Source organism: Lepidochelys olivacea (assembly GCF_965140295.1).
Source record: "Lepidochelys olivacea isolate rLepOli2 genome assembly, chromosome: 3".
Lineage (NCBI taxonomy): Eukaryota > Metazoa > Chordata > Testudines > Cheloniidae > Lepidochelys > Lepidochelys olivacea.
Genome location: NC_140413.1, coordinates 18,147,370 through 18,168,132, shown reverse-complemented (window position 1 = coordinate 18,168,132; position 20,763 = coordinate 18,147,370). Strand labels below are relative to the sequence as shown.

Genomic DNA, 20,763 nt, shown 5'->3' with positions numbered 1-20,763 from the left:
CAGTTCTGTATCAAGAAAATGACAAAGCTGAACTAAATATTTTGCTTGTTTATAAGTGTGAGTGATTTCTGTTCATTTTTGCTCTCTTTGCAAAATGGATTTGTTTAAAAATTCCTTTTGTCCATTTTCTGCTTTGAAAGACCACATGGCAGAATAATCCTAATTCTTTCTGGGTTAACCCATTAGGTTGTTATTATTATTTATATGACAGTAGCACTTAGGGACTGTAACTTAGATCAGGGCCCCGTTGTGTTAGGTGCTATATAAGAGGCAGTTTCTGCCCCAAAATTTTTTACTAACTAACTAGACAAGGCAGAATTATTATCCACATACAGAGAGATTAAGTGACTTGCCCCAGTTCATAAAGGAATCTGTGTCACAACTGGAGTATGAATCCAGATCTCCTGAGTTCCAGTGCCTTAACTCTAAGCCATTCTTCTACCTCCACCCCTTTCTTACTGCCCATCTTGTAGAAGGATTATGTTTAACATGTTTTGGCTATGTGTGCATGTGTATATGAGTGAAGAAATAACTGTGTTAATGCTAAATAGGAGAAATGAGTTGTTCATTTACTTATGAAAGTGGTTAGTCATTTTTCTCTCTCATGGAAGTGAGTTCCATAGTCTAGATCCAGCACTTGTGGAAGTTCTGTCTCTTTTAGTCATGAGCTTTCACATATTGGTCCACAATTTCATGACTCCAGTAGTTGTTGCTGGAGGTTCTGGTTAAATGGAGATCCTGGCTGTGGATCTCTCAGGTAACCAACCCCAGTCCCTTGAAAGGCTTTCAACATCAGGACAAAGACTATGAACTGAACTCTTTATTCAATTACATCCAGATACTATTGTGATGGAGAGCACCTTGCTAGATAAGGACCCACTGCAAAGGACAGAGTCCCAAGATGATGTGTTCTTGTCAATCTGCACTGCTAAGCAAATGGGCCACTGTGTTTTGTAGTAGCTGAGACATTTTCAGGGTGTACTCTGTATTTTAATACAACCCTCAGTCAGTTTAGGCAGTTCTGGAGGTGATGTGAGTGACAGAGTGTCCTCTTCTGCTCTCATGTGAGTAGTTGTCTTTTGAAGCAAGAGCCATTTGGAGAAGGAGATGCCCCCACATGCAGATCCATCTTGGGGGCTATCAGATTCAACTGGGAGCTGATTACCCTGAGCAGCTGCCACTGACATTATGGCAAGTTCTAAGGCAGGTGCAGAAGAGTCCATGACACTAATATTTATAAGCAATATCGGAACCCTACAGAAATAATAACTATAGCCTTATGACTCACATAAAGAAAAGGAGTACTTGTGGCACCTTAGAGACTAACCAATTTATTTGAGCATGAGCTTCATCGGATCCGATGAAGTGAGCTGTAGCTCACGAAAGCTCATGCTCAAATAAATTGGTTAGTCTCTAAGGTGCCACAAGTACTCCTTTTCTTTTTGCGAATACAGACTAACACGGCTGTTACTCTGAAACATGACTCACATAGACATTCAGGGGACTGTTTTTAAGTTACATAAAAATATAGTGATTAAGAGAAAGTACAAATACGGGTGTAAAATGTCAGACCAGTACAGGCTGATGCAGAAGGACATAATTCTTCCAGTTAAAAAACAAAAATGATCAGACCATTTTCCAGAACCAAAGAAAGAGAATTGTCAGCAAATTATTATTTCCTCAGAGTTGATGGGAATAGTGAGATTCATGTACAAATTCTCATAGGGGGGGAAACAGTTTTTCAGACACAGGTATCTGAAATACGTGCATCTCTCACGGTTTTTACAATTTTTAATCCAACATGATGGGAACAATTAACGATTAAATACAGGGTTTAAAAATTATTTAAAATATATTTTAGTGTGTATTTCAGACACCCTGCCCCCCCCGCCACCTTGAACAAGTAAACATGCACACACATACATCATGCCAGACATGAGCATGAATGGTAAACATCACTGTCATTTCAATCTGTCCTTGGTGCAGTAAGGATTCCATGCCCTGCCCTCACCCCCTCATCCCATCCCCCTCCACATCTGCATGTTTGGCATTTTCATCCCTGGTGACTATCCTTTCCTCGTTTGATTCCTCATGATGTAACCAGCAATGAAACTTGGACTGCTCCAAAAGACACTGGGAACAGCTTGCACATTACACAAGCAAGCTCCACTGCCGGTTAGAGGGCATAGATGTGAATTAGAAGCAGTGGGCATTGGTGACACACTATGACACACCACAGAATCTCATCTTTAGGAAGAGAATGGGAGCCGAGTGCACCAGACATGAAAACGTGTACTGGGGCCATGTACCACTGGATTGGGAACTACATCTGCCTTGAAGGATGCATTTGGCAGAGGAAGTGCATTCTTCTAGGCAGACAGCACTAGCTTATTCCCCAGCACACAGGGGTGCATCTTCTGCAAGGCTATTTAAGGAGTATATGCTGTGTGAGGAAGGAACAAGTACTTGCTGGAAGGGAATAGTATTAAAGTGCCAAGTCCTTAAATGCTTCATGCAGCAGCAAATCCCAGCCAACTACAGCCTGGGAGGCCTGCCCCTCACTCCCATCTCCCAGCCCCTCTGAGGGACCTGCCTTTCCTGTGCAGCTGAGAAGGGGGATTGGGTGACCAAGTAGGCAGCCCCCACCCACCCCAGCTTTTGCATTGGCTGGAAGCGTGTGACGGACAGCTGTGATGCTCCTTGTCAGTCAGCTAGGAAGGGGAATGCATTCAGCGGAGGGTCCAGGCGTGGGGAAGCCAGGGTAGTGCCCCGCTGAACGCCGAGGGTGACCCAGGCAGCAGCAAGAATTGCTCTGTGTTGCCTCAGACCAGCAGTGCAATAATGGGAGTGGAAATTGAGACAATCTCCCCTGGAGACGGTAGGGTCTCTCTCTCTCTCCGGATTTGCTTTTAGGTGGTACTGGGGTGCCTGTGATCGCAAGAGAGGGAGCCCCCTGGCATTGGGCGTGGGGGCGGGATCCGGGATCAAGGGCCAGTGCAGGGGAAGGGTTTCTGGAGGGGGAGTGGGAATCTCCGTTCGGAGGAAGGGGGAGCCCAAGGGTCTCTTGCATCAGGAGAGTGAGAGAAATCTGAGATCAGAGGGAGCCAGGGATTCTCTGGCATCAGAAGAGGAAGGAGTCCAGGGGTCTCTGGCTTCAGGAGTGGGGGTGGGAGGTGGATAAGAGGAAGGATGGATATGGGGGCAGAAGTACAAGGGTGTCTTGCATTGGGGGTGGGGATATAGAATCAGAGGAAGCTCAGGAGTCTCTGGGATTAGGAGCGGGATCTAGTATTAGAGAAGACAGTGAGTCTAGGGTCTCCAGAATCAGGAAGGGTTATCTGGAATCACTGCAGCCTCAGGAGTTCCGGCATCAAAAGATGATATGAGACCAAATGAAGGGAAACCTAGGAGTGCCCAACATCTGAAGAAGAAATAAAAGACTGCAGGGGAGAAAGGGGTGTGGGTGACATCCCTAGTATCAGGGAGGGTAAAAGCCTGAGGGTTCTGGGATCAGAGGTTTGGGGGGAAGGTCTGTGGGATCAGAGGAACAGAAGGAAAGCCGACTAGGTTCTCTGGGATCAGTAGGCTGCAGTGTCTGCGGCTCCCTTGGTGGCAACAGCAGAGGCAGGGAATAGTCTGGGATATTTAAATGGCATTTGCTGACAGCTGCATAAATCCAAGTGCAGTGAAGTAATTTAGTAACGAGAGCAAATTATAGTCCAGTGCACGCCCACTTTAAAATGTGAGCCTTAGCAGTCAGCAGCGAAAGCAGGTTCACTTTTGAATCGCACTCTCGATCAGGCATTATTGGGGCAGCAGCAGCAAGGGTTAAATTCTGTAGAGGGTGGAAAACAACTTAATAAATGATTGCTGATTAGTGTGTGTGGCTGTGGCGAACATTGGCATTTAACGTGCATGGTAACAAAGTTTCCTAAATTTATTTCCAAACCTTTTCATGTACCATAGGCCATTTATGTCGGGATCACTTCAGATGGCACTCGCATTTTGACCGGACCAGATTAGAGTGTATTAATCTTTGTTTTTATGGGATCACTTTTTCAGAGTGGCTGCTCCACTCTGGTGCTAGAACATCATCCTATAACTCTTGAAGACAAATGTCATTACCAGGGACCCTCATTTTCTGTGATAAAAACCCCAAAGTTCTCTAATAAAAAAACATAAAAATCCATGTTTTTCCATGATTAAAATGAAATGCTGAACTTTAGTTTTCCTAGCCACAATATATGTAGGTATCAGTTGAACACAATGTTTTATAAATATATTTACAGTTTTTAAGCTGGCAGCCAGAGCCCTGCCGCCCAGGCCAGACAGCCGGAGCCGCGCCCATTCTCCTGATTATCTGATCTGACCCCAGTCTCAATTAGATCGGATAACCAGGGTTCTACTATAGATGTTTTTATTTTTTCACAAAATGTAAAAACTAAAGATTCTCTTTAAAAATGCAAATTTTGCATTTTTCCATGGCAAACGGATTTCTACAATCTCTGGTCAGTACTTATATAGAGCCATACGTATCTATATAATGGGCCAAATTCATCCTTGGCTTAACTCTGTTGGACCAACATCATTTCCCCCCTTGCCTATGCCTTTTAACTGTCTTCTCATCTGCTATGGTTTAGCTCTGTGGGCCAGATTCTGCTCCAATTTATAGTGCTGTAAATTCAGAGTAACTCCATTGATATATGTACTGTTCTCCTATTGTAAGTGTAAGTGAGGGCAGAATTTAGCCTTGCCATTTTATTATTCATCTCTAGAGTGTATTGCGATATGGTTTGTATGAAAGATGCTGTTCAAAATAAAGTTATAAATGTGATTTCTCCTGGTTGCCAACCTTAATCCAATCCAAGTGATTTAAACAGTGTCATTAAAACCAAAACCAGTAAGCACTATTGCCCTCAAATCCACTCAAAAGTCAATTTGCTGTAGTGACTAGTTGATGGTCTTAACATCTTCAGGCCTAATTCAGCCTTGGTATAAGAAGATGCATCTCCATTGATTTTGGTGGTATAGTATTACACCAATTTATGCCAGGGTGGAATATGGGCCACCGATCACTTGTATCACACTCTTTCTGCTCTACTTCCACATTGAATGGGGCATTATTTAACTGGATTGTATTGGCATCATACCTGGCGGTGTTATTAGTTGTGATATTACAGTAGTACCTACTGAGATCAGGGCCCCGTCTGTGCTAGGCTTTGTACAGACAGAGAATGTTTACACTGCAATGTAAGTCCAGGGTTAGTGGGACTCGAATTCACAGACCCTGGCTTTGAAAGCTCAGGGGTTGAGCATTGACACTCATTGATGACTTTAGGTTAAGAGTTTTTGACCCTGGGCCCCACACCGGGGCTCCAATCATATCCCAGATTACCTATATCCCCAAGTCCAACCAATCACATCCCAGACTACCTAGCACACTCCTGAAATGTGACCACTTTCTAGCCCTTTATGGTGCACCATGGGAAAACTTGACTGTCTACCCTGCCCATCACAGGAAGTTGTTGCAGCCCACCAACACATTCTGCTGAGCTGTCCTTTTGATCTACATGCTCCCAGCAGTCAGAACTAGGAGTCATAATTTGAAGAACTTTTCTTGCTTGGGTTTTTGCTCCTGTTTCAGGAAATGAGCAGAGCTTTCATGAGATGCTGGTGGACATTTTGGTGGCGTTTTCTGACCCACTGAAGGCACCTGCCAGAGCTAATGGTGGAAGAGGAGGATAATGATACAGACATGGAAAACTTGAACTGGCTGATGCTCCTCATGACTTTTGGTATAGCTGCTGATGCCCTCTACATAGACCCGTGTTACTGGAGCAGGGCCACAGGCACAGACTGGTAGGATCACATCGTCATTAGTCTACCTTCATGGACAGGCTGGGACACTCTTCCCACCAAATGGCACTGTCATAAATGGAGTTACTGTCCCCACTGCTATTTTGGGGAAATCCTGCATACCCCCTTTTTGCCCTGGCCTATGGAACCATATACTGATCTCAGAGGACCTGGCAAAAGAAAGTTTAATTACACTCTCCAAAGGTGTAGAATGGTGGTTGAATGTGCGTTTGGCAGGTTGAAATCCTGCTGGCATGGTCTACAGACCCACTTGGATTCCAGTGTCGTCAGTGATGTCTGAATTATTGTGCCTTGCTGGGCACAGTCTTTGAGGTCAAAGGGGGGCCATTTGCCCCTGAATGGACCTGTGACAGTAATGGACTGCTGAACAGGTACACTCAACCAGAAAGTGCACTGATCTCACAGCTGGAACAGGCAACGGAAATCAGGGATGCCCTGTGATCCCACATTATGGACTTGCATGGACCAATGGAAGAGGGAGAATAGTACATTTATGAATGTTTTTGTCCAGCAATGTTTACAGTAAATGAGGTACTGTCACATCATGCAATGAAAGGGGGTGCACTGTCACTTTACACAGTGAACGGGGGAGGTATTGATTGTCATGAATTTTGGATGACATGACTCTTAATGTAATGTGTGGGGGGAGCAGTGCATTTACTATTGATTGCTGTACATAGCTGTATGGAGAAATTGTTTGGTTACAACTTTTGCCTTACCTTGTGTTTATCTTTATTATTCAAAATACACATTATAAGATGTGATGTAGTGAGCACAAACTTTCCTAATAAAATACAAGCCTTTATTTGCATAATAAAAATAACAATAATGGAGCATTGCGAGGCAGGCCTGCATACCAAACAGTAATAAACCAACACCACAACCAGTAATAAAACAAAGTGCATATACCAAACACTGAATGGTGCAAACAGGACCATCAAAAAATCCCCTAATTTTGCGAGTCAGCTGGCATGTTCTCCTTTCCTTGTGCATGTGGCATGCCCTTTTCACCGGTGCATGGCTGTGGAGGCCTCCAGGGTGTGGCAGACTGCAAGGGAAAGGAGGTCACCACAGGGGTGAAAGTATGCTGGGGGGTAGATTTGCCCTGTCCAGTAGCTGTTAAGTCCTAGTTGCATGGGCCACCCAACCATGGAATTGTCCAAAGTGCTCCCGGTATGCAGCTCATGGTACTGTGGACTGGACTCATGCCATGCTGCGGGCACAGCAGGAGCCTGCAATCTTGTGGCCGTTAGTGAAAGCAGCCATTCAAACAGGTTTTTCTGCTGTGCTCTGACATCTTCTTTCAGCCGATGTTCTTGTTCCTGGAACTGAAATGCAAGTGTCTGCTCCCGGGCTGCAATTCTGTCCTCAGTGTATATGCTGCTGAAGTATGCAAACTTATGGTGACTGAACAGCACATCTATGAGGGGAATGGCTGGTCAGCTACCGAGCTGACCCTGGAAAATACATCCTTCCTCAAAATGTGACTACCTTTCTGGAGTTCCTGCTAAGGGAAAAGTTTGCCGACACTCAGATTGCCCCACACCCTGCCCTATGCAGGACCCTCTCACCCAACACATGGATCCCCCCACACCAAGCCCCTCCACACTTGGATCCTGCTGGGCTGAGCCTGCTTCCCCACACGTGGATGAGAAGAGCAGGGCTGGGCATGCGTGTGAGACTGTCCTTCTTGCTCGCTGTGGAGCTGTATAGATGTGCTAATATGCCCAGTAAGGAATCTATTTGTCAAAAAACATTTCCTGAATCTTTTTTGTTGTCTGTATTGTTAGAGACATACTTGCTTACAGGTATTTTGAAATAAATTACCAAAATAATTGCAAATGGTGTGATTATACTATATTTTGACAAATAAAATATTCAGAACTTTGCAGAATTTTAAAATATTGTGCACATAATTTTTAACTTTTTTGATGTAAAATTTTTAATTTTTTTGGCGCAGGATTCCTCCAGGAGTAATCTTCCAATCTAAATAGACCAGACAATAGGTTGTAAAGAGCACCACAGCTACCATTTTGTATTGTGATTCTCTGTTGAACCTACCTGCCTCAGTGCTTGGCCTATCATAGGCTCTGTCCTCCTGCCATTTGCTGTTCATGGTGTTTGGCTTTGGCACACTACCTTGTTATGCATTATTGGGTATCTCAGCTCATAGCCTATATAATGCACAACACATTAGCACACTACATTCAGGCAGAAGAAGCAATAGAAGGCAGGCAGGATCAGCTTATGCTCCTACCTGAATCCCCAATTTCTGGTTTCCTGACCCTGCTGTTCTCTACTGTGGGGCCTTCTGATGGATTGTGGATCAAAGTTCTGTTGAACATGGGGCCTCTGTCTGCCAGTTCAGATACACAAATCAATGGTGTCTGTTTTAACTTGCCATTATTAGGAGGGTTTTGGGTACGTCCTAAAAAATTGTCCTGTAGCTTTATAGATCTGTCCAAGCCTGTTGGCAGGGGTTATTTTAGCAATATATAGAGTGGGAGAATGGCCGGGGTAACTGTTGTCACTGACAGGGAAATCATTCAGATCTCTTGCCCTTGGTGTCAACATTTTAACAAGCGGCTACCAAGATCTCTCTTCACCCATCAGTGCTTTACTATCTCATGTGACTGCAGATCTGAAAATGCATTTGCACTGTAGGAGATGGGATTTTTTTTTTAAAACGATTGCCACTTGCTAATTATATGTGTTCTTATTAAAGTAGGCTTAAGTAAAAAGTATTGGAATTATGAATACAAACACATTACTTTACTTTACCACATCTTCATAGTGTAATGTTATTCATTTGTGAACAATAGCAAAATATAGGTTAAGTGAAGTTAAAAACGATTATAATTAAGGCTAAGATTTATTCATGATATTTATTTTTTTGGTAAAAGTCATGGATAGGTCACGGGCAATAAATTAAAAATTCACAGGCTGGCCTGTCCATGACTTTTACCAAAAATACCCCTGACTAAATCTCTACTTCTGGGGCCCCGCTGCTCCGGGAGGCCCCTGATGTGAGAAGGCCCTACTCCAGTGCTGGGGGTTGACCGTTTCCTGGCCACTGCTCCTGGGGACCGCTTTCTGGACGGCCTCTGGGACCACTGCTGCTCAGGTGGTCCCCAGGGCACCCCCCTCCCGCCCAAGGACTGCTGCTTGGGCATTCCCCGGAGCCAGCCACACCGGCCGCGGTTCCAGTGGTCCCCAGAGCCAGCTCCTCAGGGCCGCCTGAGTAGTGGCCAGTGTGGCTGGCTCCGGGGCGGCCCCCGGGACCACTGCTTGGGCGCTCCCCGGAGCTGCCCCCAGGACTGCTCCTTGGGCGGTCCGTGGGACCAGCTGCACCGGCCACTGCTTGAGCGGTCCCCGGAGCCAGCTGCCCAGGGTCTCCTGAGTAGTGGCTGGTGTGGCTGGCCCCAGGGACTACTGGAGCAGCTGGTCACAGGTTGCTCCACGAGTGACCGGTGCAGCTGGCCGTGGGGCCCCCGAGAAGCTGTCCCAGGAGCCGGCTGCTCGGGCGGCCCTGAAGTCAGCTGCACTAGCTGCTACGGAACTCAGAGGTTGCGGAAAGTCATGGAATCCGTGACTTCTCTGACCTCCGTGAAAGAATCGCAGCCTTAATTATAATTCATGATGTCTTTCCAGAGGCCATCCCCCTGCAGTTGTAGGAGGACAAATCAGATCTTAAAGCTAGTAAGAAAAGATACTAGATTTGACAGAAAGGAGAAAACCACATTAATATAAGAAAGCATGTCTTCCTAAACTAAATAGGGGACCTTTTATCCTAAACCATTTCACTCCCATCCTGAATATTGGTGACTAAGATAAAATGACACCCAGACTCAAAGCAGTCCTAGAGTCAAACCCCAGTCTAACCTCTTGAGCTCACCGCTACTAAAAGCGAATCTTTCCCACACAGGATGGTTAATCAAAGACTTATTAAAAATATACTTTTCTATTTTTAACAGGACGGACATTTCCAAAGAAGGGTCAGACGTGCGTGGTACACTACACAGGTGAGGCGTGTTCTGAATGTTCTGTGCAGATGGCTTTGCACTTCGGGAGGCATTTGTCATTTCAGATTTCAGGATCATATTTTTTCCCCTTCCTCTGCTCCTTCTTGGTCATTTAATATTTTTCTGATGGGTCTCCTGAAGGCATCACTCTTGACTGGGCAGCTCCAACTACAATACCTATGTGTGAATGCTATTCTTTGTTAAGTGGAATGTGTAATAGCATATGGTTAATAAATGACACTGTGGGCCTGATTCTCTGCTCCATTACACTAGCCATAGAAGGCAAGTGGAAAACACCCTTTATACAGTGTTGGATCAGGCCCTCTATCTCCATCATCTCAGACCCTGAGGTCATTAATTGAGATGCAATGATATTCCTTCTTTCTTTTGGCTTTATAGAAGATAAAAGCATGTATCCCAGACATTGGGGTAAATTCACCTCTGTGCAGGGGGGGGCAGTACAAAGTCTGTGTATCACTTAAGTCCTACGTTACGGGATTAAATGGGTCTCAGTGTTGCCTGTTGATGCTCTTCCATTGTGTATAAATACTTAAAGAGTCATTGGGACAAAGAAAGTGAGCATGACTCTGTAATCTAGTGGTTAGGGCATCCACCTGAGAGATGGAAGACCTGGTGTTTAGTCCCCCTACTCCAAGGACTGTTGTGTCTTGTGTATTTAGATTATATGCCATTTGAGGCAGGGACTGTCTCTTACTATGTGTATGTAAGCACCTAGCACATTGCCCTGGTCTCAGGTGAGTTTGCTAGGTCATACTGTAATACTGATAATAATAACAATAAGGGAATAACAGTGGCCTTAGTACTGGTGTATCTCAACATTAGGGAGGTATTTTTCTACCGTTTAGTATAGTTTCTTAAGATTAAATTCAGTGAGTTCTTGGTGTGGGGAATCTTTAGTGTCAACTCTTCAAAGCAGGCTGGCTGGAGGTACGGTTGCCAACCCTCCCAGATTGGCCAGGGGGCTCCCGGAATCGGAACCAATCTCACGGTGGCTACTGAAACCAATCCAGGAGATTTTAATAGGCCGCTAAAAGTCCAGTTGGCAGCACAGTGGACATATGGCAGGCTCCCTACCTGCCCTGGCTCCACGTGACTCCCAGAAGCGACTGGCACGTCCCTCTAGCTCCCAGGCGCAGGGGCGCCCAGGGGGTCTCTGTGCGCTTCCCCTTCCCTGTGCGCCGACTCTGCAGCTCCCATTGGCCGGGAACCCAATTCCCTGCCCCAGCTTGGCGAAAGTGAGTGAGGGTGGGGGAAAGCGAGTGACAGAGGGGTGGATGGAGTGAGTGGGGGGTGGGGCCTCAGAGAAGGGCCAGGGCAGGGGAAAGGACGGGGTAGGGGGTGGGGCAAGGGTGTTTGGGTTTGTGCGATTAGACCAGAGGTGGGCAACTACGGCCCACAGGCCACATCCGGCCCGCAGGACCGTCCTGCCTGGCCCTTGAGCTCCTGGCTGGGGAGGCTAGCCCCTGGCCCCTCCCTTGCTGTCCCCCCTCCCCTGCAGCTACGCTGCCGTGCGGGCACCACAGCTGGCTCCGTCCGGGCAGCAGGGCTACGAGCTCCTGCTGCTCTGAGCTGCATGATAAGGAGGGTAGGGGTTTGATAAGGGGCACGGGGTCCCGGGGGGGGGTGGTCAGGGGACAGGGAGCAGGGCGTGGTTGGATGGGGCGGAGATTCTGGTGGGGAGTGGTCAGGGGATGGGGAGCAGGGGGGGTTGGATAGGTGTGGGAGTCCTGGGGGGCCTGTCAGGGTGCAGGGTGTGGATAGGGTTCAGGGGGTTGGGCAGTCAGGGGATGGGGAACGGGGGGGTTAGATGGGAGCTGCGGGGGCGGCGCTTTTAGGAGTGGACAGCACGCAAAGTCCCCTGCCCCCCCCCCCCAGGGGCCGCAGGGATGTGCTGACCCGCTTCTGGGAGTGGTAAAGTCCTGGGGGGCAGTTAAGGGTGGGAGGGCCCAGGAGTGGGCGGTCAGGGGACAAGGAGCGGGGGGTTTGGATGAGTCGGGGGTTTTGAGGGGGTGCAGTCAGGGGGCAGGAAGTGGTAGGGGGCAGGGGCCAGGCTGTTTGGGGAGGCACAGCCTTCCCTACCCGGCCCTCCATACAGTTTTGCACCCTGATGTCGCCCTCGGGCCAAAAAGTTTGCCCACCCCTGGATTAGACAGTTGGTAACCCTAGCTGGAGGTGATGGAAAGTGTGGCTTACCATTAAACAAGATCTCTAAAAGTTCTAGTTTTTGTCACATTTGTTATGACTTTGAACACTTTGTCTGGTAGCTAAAGCATAGGATTGGGAGTCAGGAATTCTGGATCCTGTTCCTGGCAGGCACTGCTGCTGAATTGCTGTGTGACTTCAAGCAACCCTTGAATACTTAGGCCCAAATTCAGCCTTTAATTATAGCGGGGCAGCTCTTATTCACAGTCATTGTAACTGAGGGTAGAATTGAGCCCTTAATCTCTCCGTACCTCTGTTTACCCATCTGTAAAATTGCGATAATACTGCAATTACCCACTTCAGAGAAATATTACAAGCCTCAGTTCATTAATGTTTGTGAAGTGCTGTGAGGCTTTTGTTTGAAGCAGTGCACATTATATTATTATTTATTTATGAAATTAAACATGTTTCAGAGCAGCATTTTGCTGATGGTCACAGAACTAATTAATGTCCACTGGGAAATCAATCAGTTTCTTTTTAAAACACTTAAGATCAGATAGATCTTCAGCTGGAGTAAATCAGTACAGCTCCATTGACTATTGACTTCAATGGAGCTACCCAAATTGGACCTGAATTTTAAAGCAGAATTAATAAATGATGCTCTTGTCGTTTTTTTTTTTTTTTTTTTTGGCTTGCATTAGTGATCTGGGGGCACATTGTTGTCATTCCTTTTGCCATATGTTACCAAACATTTTGTATTTATGTATACATTACCAAATGCTTTGTAATTTTTGTTTCTGATGGGTGAAAGCCATGGTTGCAATTGTGAACTTGCACAAGTCTACTGTATAGTGTGCAGATTATCGGTAGTTTATGGAATGTGCTTAATTTATCATGATGAAAAAAGAAAAAAATTCCATTTAACACAACACAGATTTCTGTGGAATTTGATTATATGGCTCTGCCAAAAAGAGAATAATTTTCTGTGTATTTTACGAGCCAAAGTCAATACAGCCTTAAAAAAGTATTCTCATTATAATGGTTGGAGATCTATGGGCATAAGGCCAGATTCCCATCTCAGCAAGACTGATGTAAATCAAGAGTAATGCCAGTGAATGGAATGAAGTTACACCAGTCTTTCTAAATGAGAATCTGGCCAATTTAGCTTAATGTTTGTATGGCTTGATATACGTTCTTCCAATCTGGAAGTGCTCTGTGTCAGCATAAATGCAAAAATCTGATACTAGCCCAGTCCTGCTCGGGAATAAACACCCATTGACTTCAGTGGGTGTTGTGCTTGTGTATCTGAGAAAAGAATTGGGCACTAAGCAAGGAATTTAATCAAAATTCTTTGTCTTTAATTAGCTGGGTGGTTTTGGAATAGATAGTGAAAACAGAAATTAGAGCTAGCATTAATAAACCCTGTGGTGTAGCAGACAATATAACTGAGCCTTGAATTACAGCCAACCAAAACTTGTCTAGCTATAAGGAACTTAATTGATTATAAACCTTTCCAAGGTATCTTGTACCATAGGATATGATGTCTGTTCATATGGTGTGATGCCTGCCAATTCTTTGTATTTTCTAGTAAAAGTCATATGCCTCTTTAAATTGCTATGGCTTGAAAAGATGGATGCTTTTTACATTGTGAAGATCTTAGTGGCAACTGAGACCCAGTGAAAGTGTATCTCAAGTCTTCTCTGCTTTTCTTCTGTGAATCAGAATTGCAAAAGGTGCTTTGGCTATTCAGTGTGAAACATGCTCCTCTGAGACCCCACAGACACAGTTTGCAAATGTTAAGATTCTCTGATAAAGTCCGTCAGATATTCACTTTTGCTCATTTACCGTTGATCAGTTAATATGTGGGAATATTTTAGTGGAGACGTTGTATAGTAACTAGAGCCTGGGACGAGGAGTTAGTGGGGAAGAGGGTTTTGTTCCTTGCTATGCAACCAATTTGTTGTCTGACCTAGGGTAAGTGACTTGCTTCCTCTGCGCCTCAGTTTTGAAATTTGTAAGAAATGGAGATAGTGCCTCACAGGATTGTCATGAAACCTAAATAATGTTCACAAAATGTTTTGAGATGCTCATGTTAAAAGAGACGATAGAAGTGAAAAATTCCCTGCCCCAGCTTGGCGAAAGTGAGTGAGGGTGGGGGAAAGCGAGTGACAGAGGGGTGGATGGAGTGAGTGGGGGGTGGGGCCTCAGAGAAGGGCCAGGGCAGGGGAAAGGACGGGGTAGGGGGTGGGGCAAGGGTGTTTGGGTTTGTGCGATTAGACCAGAGGTGGGCAACTACGGCCCACAGGCCACATCCGGCCCGCAGGACCGTCCTGCCTGGCCCTTGAGCTCCTGGCTGGGGAGGCTAGCCCCTGGCCCCTCCCTTGCTGTCCCCCCTCCCCTGCAGCTACGCTGCCGTGCGGGCACCACAGCTGGCTCCGTCCGGGCAGCAGGGCTACGAGCTCCTGCTGCTCTGAGCTGCATGATAAGGAGGGTAGGGGTTTGATAAGGGGCACGGGGTCCCGGGGGGGGGTGGTCAGGGGACAGGGAGCAGGGCGTGGTTGGATGGGGCGGAGATTCTGGTGGGGAGTGGTCAGGGGATGGGGAGCAGGGGGGGTTGGATAGGTGTGGGAGTCCTGGGGGGCCTGTCAGGGTGCAGGGTGTGGATAGGGTTCAGGGGGTTGGGCAGTCAGGGGATGGGGAACGGGGGGGTTAGATGGGAGCTGCGGGGGCGGCGCTTTTAGGAGTGGACAGCACGCAAAGTCCCCTGCCCCCCCCCCCCAGGGGCCGCAGGGACGTGCTGACCCGCTTCTGGGAGTGGTAAAGTCCTGGGGGGCAGTTAAGGGTGGGAGGGCCCAGGAGTGGGCGGTCAGGGGACAAGGAGCGGGGGGTTTGGATGAGTCGGGGGTTTTGAGGGGGTGCAGTCAGGGGGCAGGAAGTGGTAGGGGGCAGGGGCCAGGCTGTTTGGGGAGGCACAGCCTTCCCTACCCGGCCCTCCATACAGTTTTGCACCCTGATGTCGCCCTCGGGCCAAAAAGTTTGCCCACCCCTGGATTAGACAGTTGGTAACCCTAGCTGGAGGTGATGGAAAGTGTGGCTTACCATTAAACAAGATCTCTAAAAGTTCTAGTTTTTGTCACATTTGTTATGACTTTGAACACTTTGTCTGGTAGCTAAAGCATAGGATTGGGAGTCAGGAATTCTGGATCCTGTTCCTGGCAGGCACTGCTGCTGAATTGCTGTGTGACTTCAAGCAACCCTTGAATACTTAGGCCCAAATTCAGCCTTTAATTATAGCGGGGCAGCTCTTATTCACAGTCATTGTAACTGAGGGTAGAATTGAGCCCTTAATCTCTCCGTACCTCTGTTTACCCATCTGTAAAATTGCGATAATACTGCAATTACCCACTTCAGAGAAATATTACAAGCCTCAGTTCATTAATGTTTGTGAAGTGCTGTGAGGCTTTTGTTTGAAGCAGTGCACATTATATTATTATTTATTTATGAAATTAAACATGTTTCAGAGCAGCATTTTGCTGATGGTCACAGAACTAATTAATGTCCACTGGGAAATCAATCAGTTTCTTTTTAAAACACTTAAGATCAGATAGATCTTCAGCTGGAGTAAATCAGTACAGCTCCATTGACTATTGACTTCAATGGAGCTACCCAAATTGGACCTGAATTTTAAAGCAGAATTAATAAATGATGCTCTTGTCGTTTTTTTTTTTTTTTTTTTTGGCTTGCATTAGTGATCTGGGGGCACATTGTTGTCATTCCTTTTGCCATATGTTACCAAACATTTTGTATTTATGTATACATTACCAAATGCTTTGTAATTTTTGTTTCTGATGGGTGAAAGCCATGGTTGCAATTGTGAACTTGCACAAGTCTACTGTATAGTGTGCAGATTATCGGTAGTTTATGGAATGTGCTTAATTTATCATGATGAAAAAAGAAAAAAATTCCATTTAACACAACACAGATTTCTGTGGAATTTGATTATATGGCTCTGCCAAAAAGAGAATAATTTTCTGTGTATTTTACGAGCCAAAGTCAATACAGCCTTAAAAAAGTATTCTCATTATAATGGTTGGAGATCTATGGGCATAAGGCCAGATTCCCATCTCAGCAAGACTGATGTAAATCAAGAGTAATGCCAGTGAATGGAATGAAGTTACACCAGTCTTTCTAAATGAGAATCTGGCCAATTTAGCTTAATGTTTGTATGGCTTGATATACGTTCTTCCAATCTGGAAGTGCTCTGTGTCAGCATAAATGCAAAAATCTGATACTAGCCCAGTCCTGCTCGGGAATAAACACCCATTGACTTCAGTGGGTGTTGTGCTTGTGTATCTGAGAAAAGAATTGGGCACTAAGCAAGGAATTTAATCAAAATTCTTTGTCTTTAATTAGCTGGGTGGTTTTGGAATAGATAGTGAAAACAGAAATTAGAGCTAGCATTAATAAACCCTGTGGTGTAGCAGACAATATAACTGAGCCTTGAATTACAGCCAACCAAAACTTGTCTAGCTATAAGGAACTTAATTGATTATAAACCTTTCCAAGGTATCTTGTACCATAGGATATGATGTCTGTTCATATGGTGTGATGCCTGCCAATTCTTTGTATTTTCTAGTAAAAGTCATATGCCTCTTTAAATTGCTATGGCTTGAAAAGATGGATGCTTTTTACATTGTGAAGATCTTAGTGGCAACTGAGACCCAGTGAAAGTGTATCTCAAGTCTTCTCTGCTTTTCTTCTGTGAATCAGAATTGCAAAAGGTGCTTTGGCTATTCAGTGTGAAACATGCTCCTCTGAGACCCCACAGACACAGTTTGCAAATGTTAAGATTCTCTGATAAAGTCCGTCAGATATTCACTTTTGCTCATTTACCGTTGATCAGTTAATATGTGGGAATATTTTAGTGGAGACGTTGTATAGTAACTAGAGCCTGGGACGAGGAGTTAGTGGGGAAGAGGGTTTTGTTCCTTGCTATGCAACCAATTTGTTGTCTGACCTAGGGTAAGTGACTTGCTTCCTCTGCGCCTCAGTTTTGAAATTTGTAAGAAATGGAGATAGTGCCTCACAGGATTGTCATGAAACCTAAATAATGTTCACAAAATGTTTTGAGATGCTCATGTTAAAAGAGACGATAGAAGTGAAAAAAGATTGAGCTGGTAGAGAGCATACACAGATCGTGTGAGTAAAATACAATAGCTTCAACAATTACAGGAATGAGTTTGAGTTGGAAATCTCAGTTCATTTCCTAGTGGAAAAGGGTCCACATCATAAAACTGACCCTCAGATTGCCCAGTTCTTCCACCCTTACTCACATTGAGCGGTACCTTACTATGCAATAGTCCTATTGGTTGAAGTGAAATCACTTGCAGAGTTAGGTACTACTTTACATGAATAGGGTAACAGAATTAGGCATGCAGACTTCTTTATCATTGTATCCCCTTAAAGATGATGTCTGCAGGTCAGAGTTTTCTCACCTGGTCTGCACGGTGAGAAGAAGCTAGCAGTGCTGCTAGAGCTCGTTGGGATTTTTTGACAAAACAGTATTTTGTCAGAAAATGCCAATTTTTCAAAGCCAACATTTTTCACAGGAAAAGGTTGGCTTCTACCATTTTTTGACAGGAAAAGTTTCTCAGGTCCTCAGTGGAAGTTAGAGAGCAAGAAAGAATCTGAGTCAGGGAGAGCAGGGACTTGAATATAGGTCTTCCACCTTCCTGATGAGTACCCTAACCACTGACCTATTGGCTATTTTGGGGGTGGGTTTCTTGGTTTTCTGGGAGAAATTTGAATGGTCTCAGTATAATGCCAACACAGAACAGCAAAACTAGTGAAATCTCAAAAAAACATTGCAGGATGGTAAGACTGTTTCCCATCCAGCTCTAACTGCTGCCTGTTCTATGGATAAATAGAAGACTTCAGTCTCCGGGACTGCTTTGTAAGCCCAACAACCTTAAAACTCATTTGAGAAAAACAAAGGAGTTTCTTTTATGCAGATTTAAGAAGACAAAAGATATTTTTTCAAGACAACAAAAAAGGGGGCTTTCTGCTCTGTGAGTGTCTTTGTTGTCATTGAAAGACTGCTTCCACGGTTTGGAGCCTACCAGTCTTTCTGTGCTGACGGAGCACCCATTGAACTCCATAGGAGTTCCTTTCATGGAGGATTTGCTGCATCAAGCTGCCTCCCTGTGTGCATTGAAATTAAATTGCTAGAAAATAATTAAGCCCCCTGCTGTCTATTCCATGAAAAAGCTATAATAAGTTGATATTAAGTCAAGAAAAGTTGCAAAGGAGCTTATGTAAGGTAACAAAGAAGTAATGGCCTCTGTTCATCAGGCTTTTTGAGCTCAGCACTAATCTGGGGCAACGCATGCTTGCAGAATAATTGACTGCTCTTTCAAACTGAGGGTTGCTGGCTCCCATTTGCACATGTTTACAGTGACCACAATTACGTTCACTCTGCACATTTCTAGCTCATGTAAATTTAATGGCCAGGATCTGAAAGCTTTGTAATAATTGATGCCAATTAGGATTCCAGATTCTGATCTTCACGAAAATGAAATAGATTTCTAATGGGTTTATATACAAAGAGTTCCATAATTGTTTATATTTCTGAGTCAGTACTGAACCAGTGCCAGCATGGCATTAAGGGGCTTTATATTGAAAGTGCCATCTTTCAAAGAAAATTTAAAACTTAGTCCTAGCTATTTGAGGGTATTATAAATCCTACATTACTGTTTCCTAAGAACGTTGGCCTCAAAGTCCGTGTTCCCTGCACATCACATGGCACAGAGAATCCTTATGACACCACATGCATGGGATTGCTCGGCAGAGCCAGGGGACCTATATAATCAGAGGGCCAGTGGATCCACACAGCGGCCAACACCTGTATCCATCACCCAATGCAGAGACTACAGAAGCCTGGAGACCACAGCAGCTGTGAACTATCTCTGATTCCACACTGTGATCTAGGTGGGAGTATTCTATCTCCCCCGATCTGTGCCTACCTTCTTAGTCCAGCTCTTGCTCCCCCTTCCTGACTTGGCTCATTAGTCTTGTAATATATAGGTTCTTTTACTGTCCTCATCACCATGGTATCTGAGCTCCTTCCAGAAGTGCATTTAGTGATGTGACTAACATCTGTCTCATGTGGGTTGTTCTTTCTCTCATCCTCTTTCCAGGGAGAGAGTTGTGTGTGCAGCGTAATGTGTTAGTTCAGTAGCTTTGTTTTGTTTTTTAATATACAATGGAGAAGGCATGTTAGTTTATCCAGTCCATCTGCTAGTCCAGCATTGTTCTCTGCAGTACATTTGCTAGTGCTTTGTACTGTCTAGTTTTAAATCTCCCAAGTGATAGCTACCTATGCTACTTCCAAACCCTTTAACGTTGGTGCTGATGCAGCATGCTTTGGAAATGAGACAAGGACACACCCACAGGACTTGTGACTGAAAGCAGCGGACACTGACCATAGACTCTGGGAAAAATTCAGTCTGACTCCTCCACTGGCATGAAAACTTGACAATGTATCTTGAAGCTAGGGAAGAGCCAAACCCAAAGCTCTGGATCTGAATACCCCTGAACTTCAGGAAGAACGGCTGGTTGAAAATTTTGTGCCAAAACTGTTTTTCAGTGCAACATTCCGTTTTTGACGAAACAAAACTTTTCATGAAAAATACCTGCTTTCTGTGGAAAACTTTCTTTTGGTTGAAAAACTGAAAAGGTTTTAGTTTTTGGCCAAAACCCAAATAATTTTATTGGGAAATGTTATGGCCATGCCTCACAGGAGTTGTAGGTTGAGTGCCTTATGCCTCCATTCTTGGGTCTGGGCTGGATTTCGTAGCCAGATTACATCTCCCATGATGCACCATGGCCAAGGACTCACATAATGTGCCACAGTAGCTCAGAAAGATGAGAGATTGGAACATGATGGTAGATGTAGTCTGGCCAAGTAACTTGGCCCAAGGAGGAGAATGGAGCGCGAGGTACTCAAACATCAATTCCCATGAGACAGCACAGTAGCATTTCCAATTGAAATATTCAGTTTTCAGCTGAAAGTTTATGACCAGTTTTTTGTTTTGTTCGTTTTTTCACTGAAAATGCAACATTTTCTGCAGAAAAACTTCCATTTTCTGACAAACTCTAGGAGGAGGTCCAGAATCCAGGTCTAAAATTTATTAGCTGGCTGCTCTCTCTGCAATGGTCTGAGTTAAAACCTTGTATCTGAACCCCCCACCCCAACTGTCAATTTTTATTTAGAGATTTGGATCTGCATTTTGCAATTTAGCGTAATCTCAAATTGCAACCCAGATTAATCTTGCATTGTTCCTGCTCCAGTGTCTGTTCATCGTAGGGAGAAATGAATTTTTCTTATTCAGTAATGATCCCATCTGTCCCACCAGTTTAATCCTTTCATGTTTGTATTGCTTAAAAGTTATATGAAACGGTGGCAGCCCCACTAGACATTCATTATTTTATCTCCCCATTCACTCTCCCCCTCTCTCATCCCCCCACAATCACTACATAGATGTATTTTATATATTATTCATTGTGTCCATTTTATAGGTGAATATGATCATACATCCTCTTCAAATCCTAAAAGAAGGTGTATTCTTCAGTCTCCTGGTCTTGTAGCTGCAATAGGGAAATCAAGCTATAATGTTTGCAGTACTTCAATACCCTGAGCATT

At 44.9% G+C, this 20,763-nt stretch overlaps 1 protein-coding gene across 1 annotated transcript in view; it reads left to right on the top strand.

The window, feature by feature from the left end:
- Positions 1-2,701: 2,701 nt before the first annotated feature.
- The window catches only part of FKBP1B (FKBP prolyl isomerase 1B), a 49,590-nt gene continuing 31,528 nt past the window's right edge, over positions 2,702-20,763 (top strand). Inside the window, exons 1-2 of the mRNA XM_084624682.1 lie at positions 2,702-2,878; positions 9,852-9,899. Of these exons, the coding sequence (XP_084480808.1) occupies positions 2,842-2,878; positions 9,852-9,899 (85 nt within the window). The 5' untranslated portion in view covers positions 2,702-2,841. The remainder of the gene's footprint in view (positions 2,879-9,851; positions 9,900-20,763) is intronic.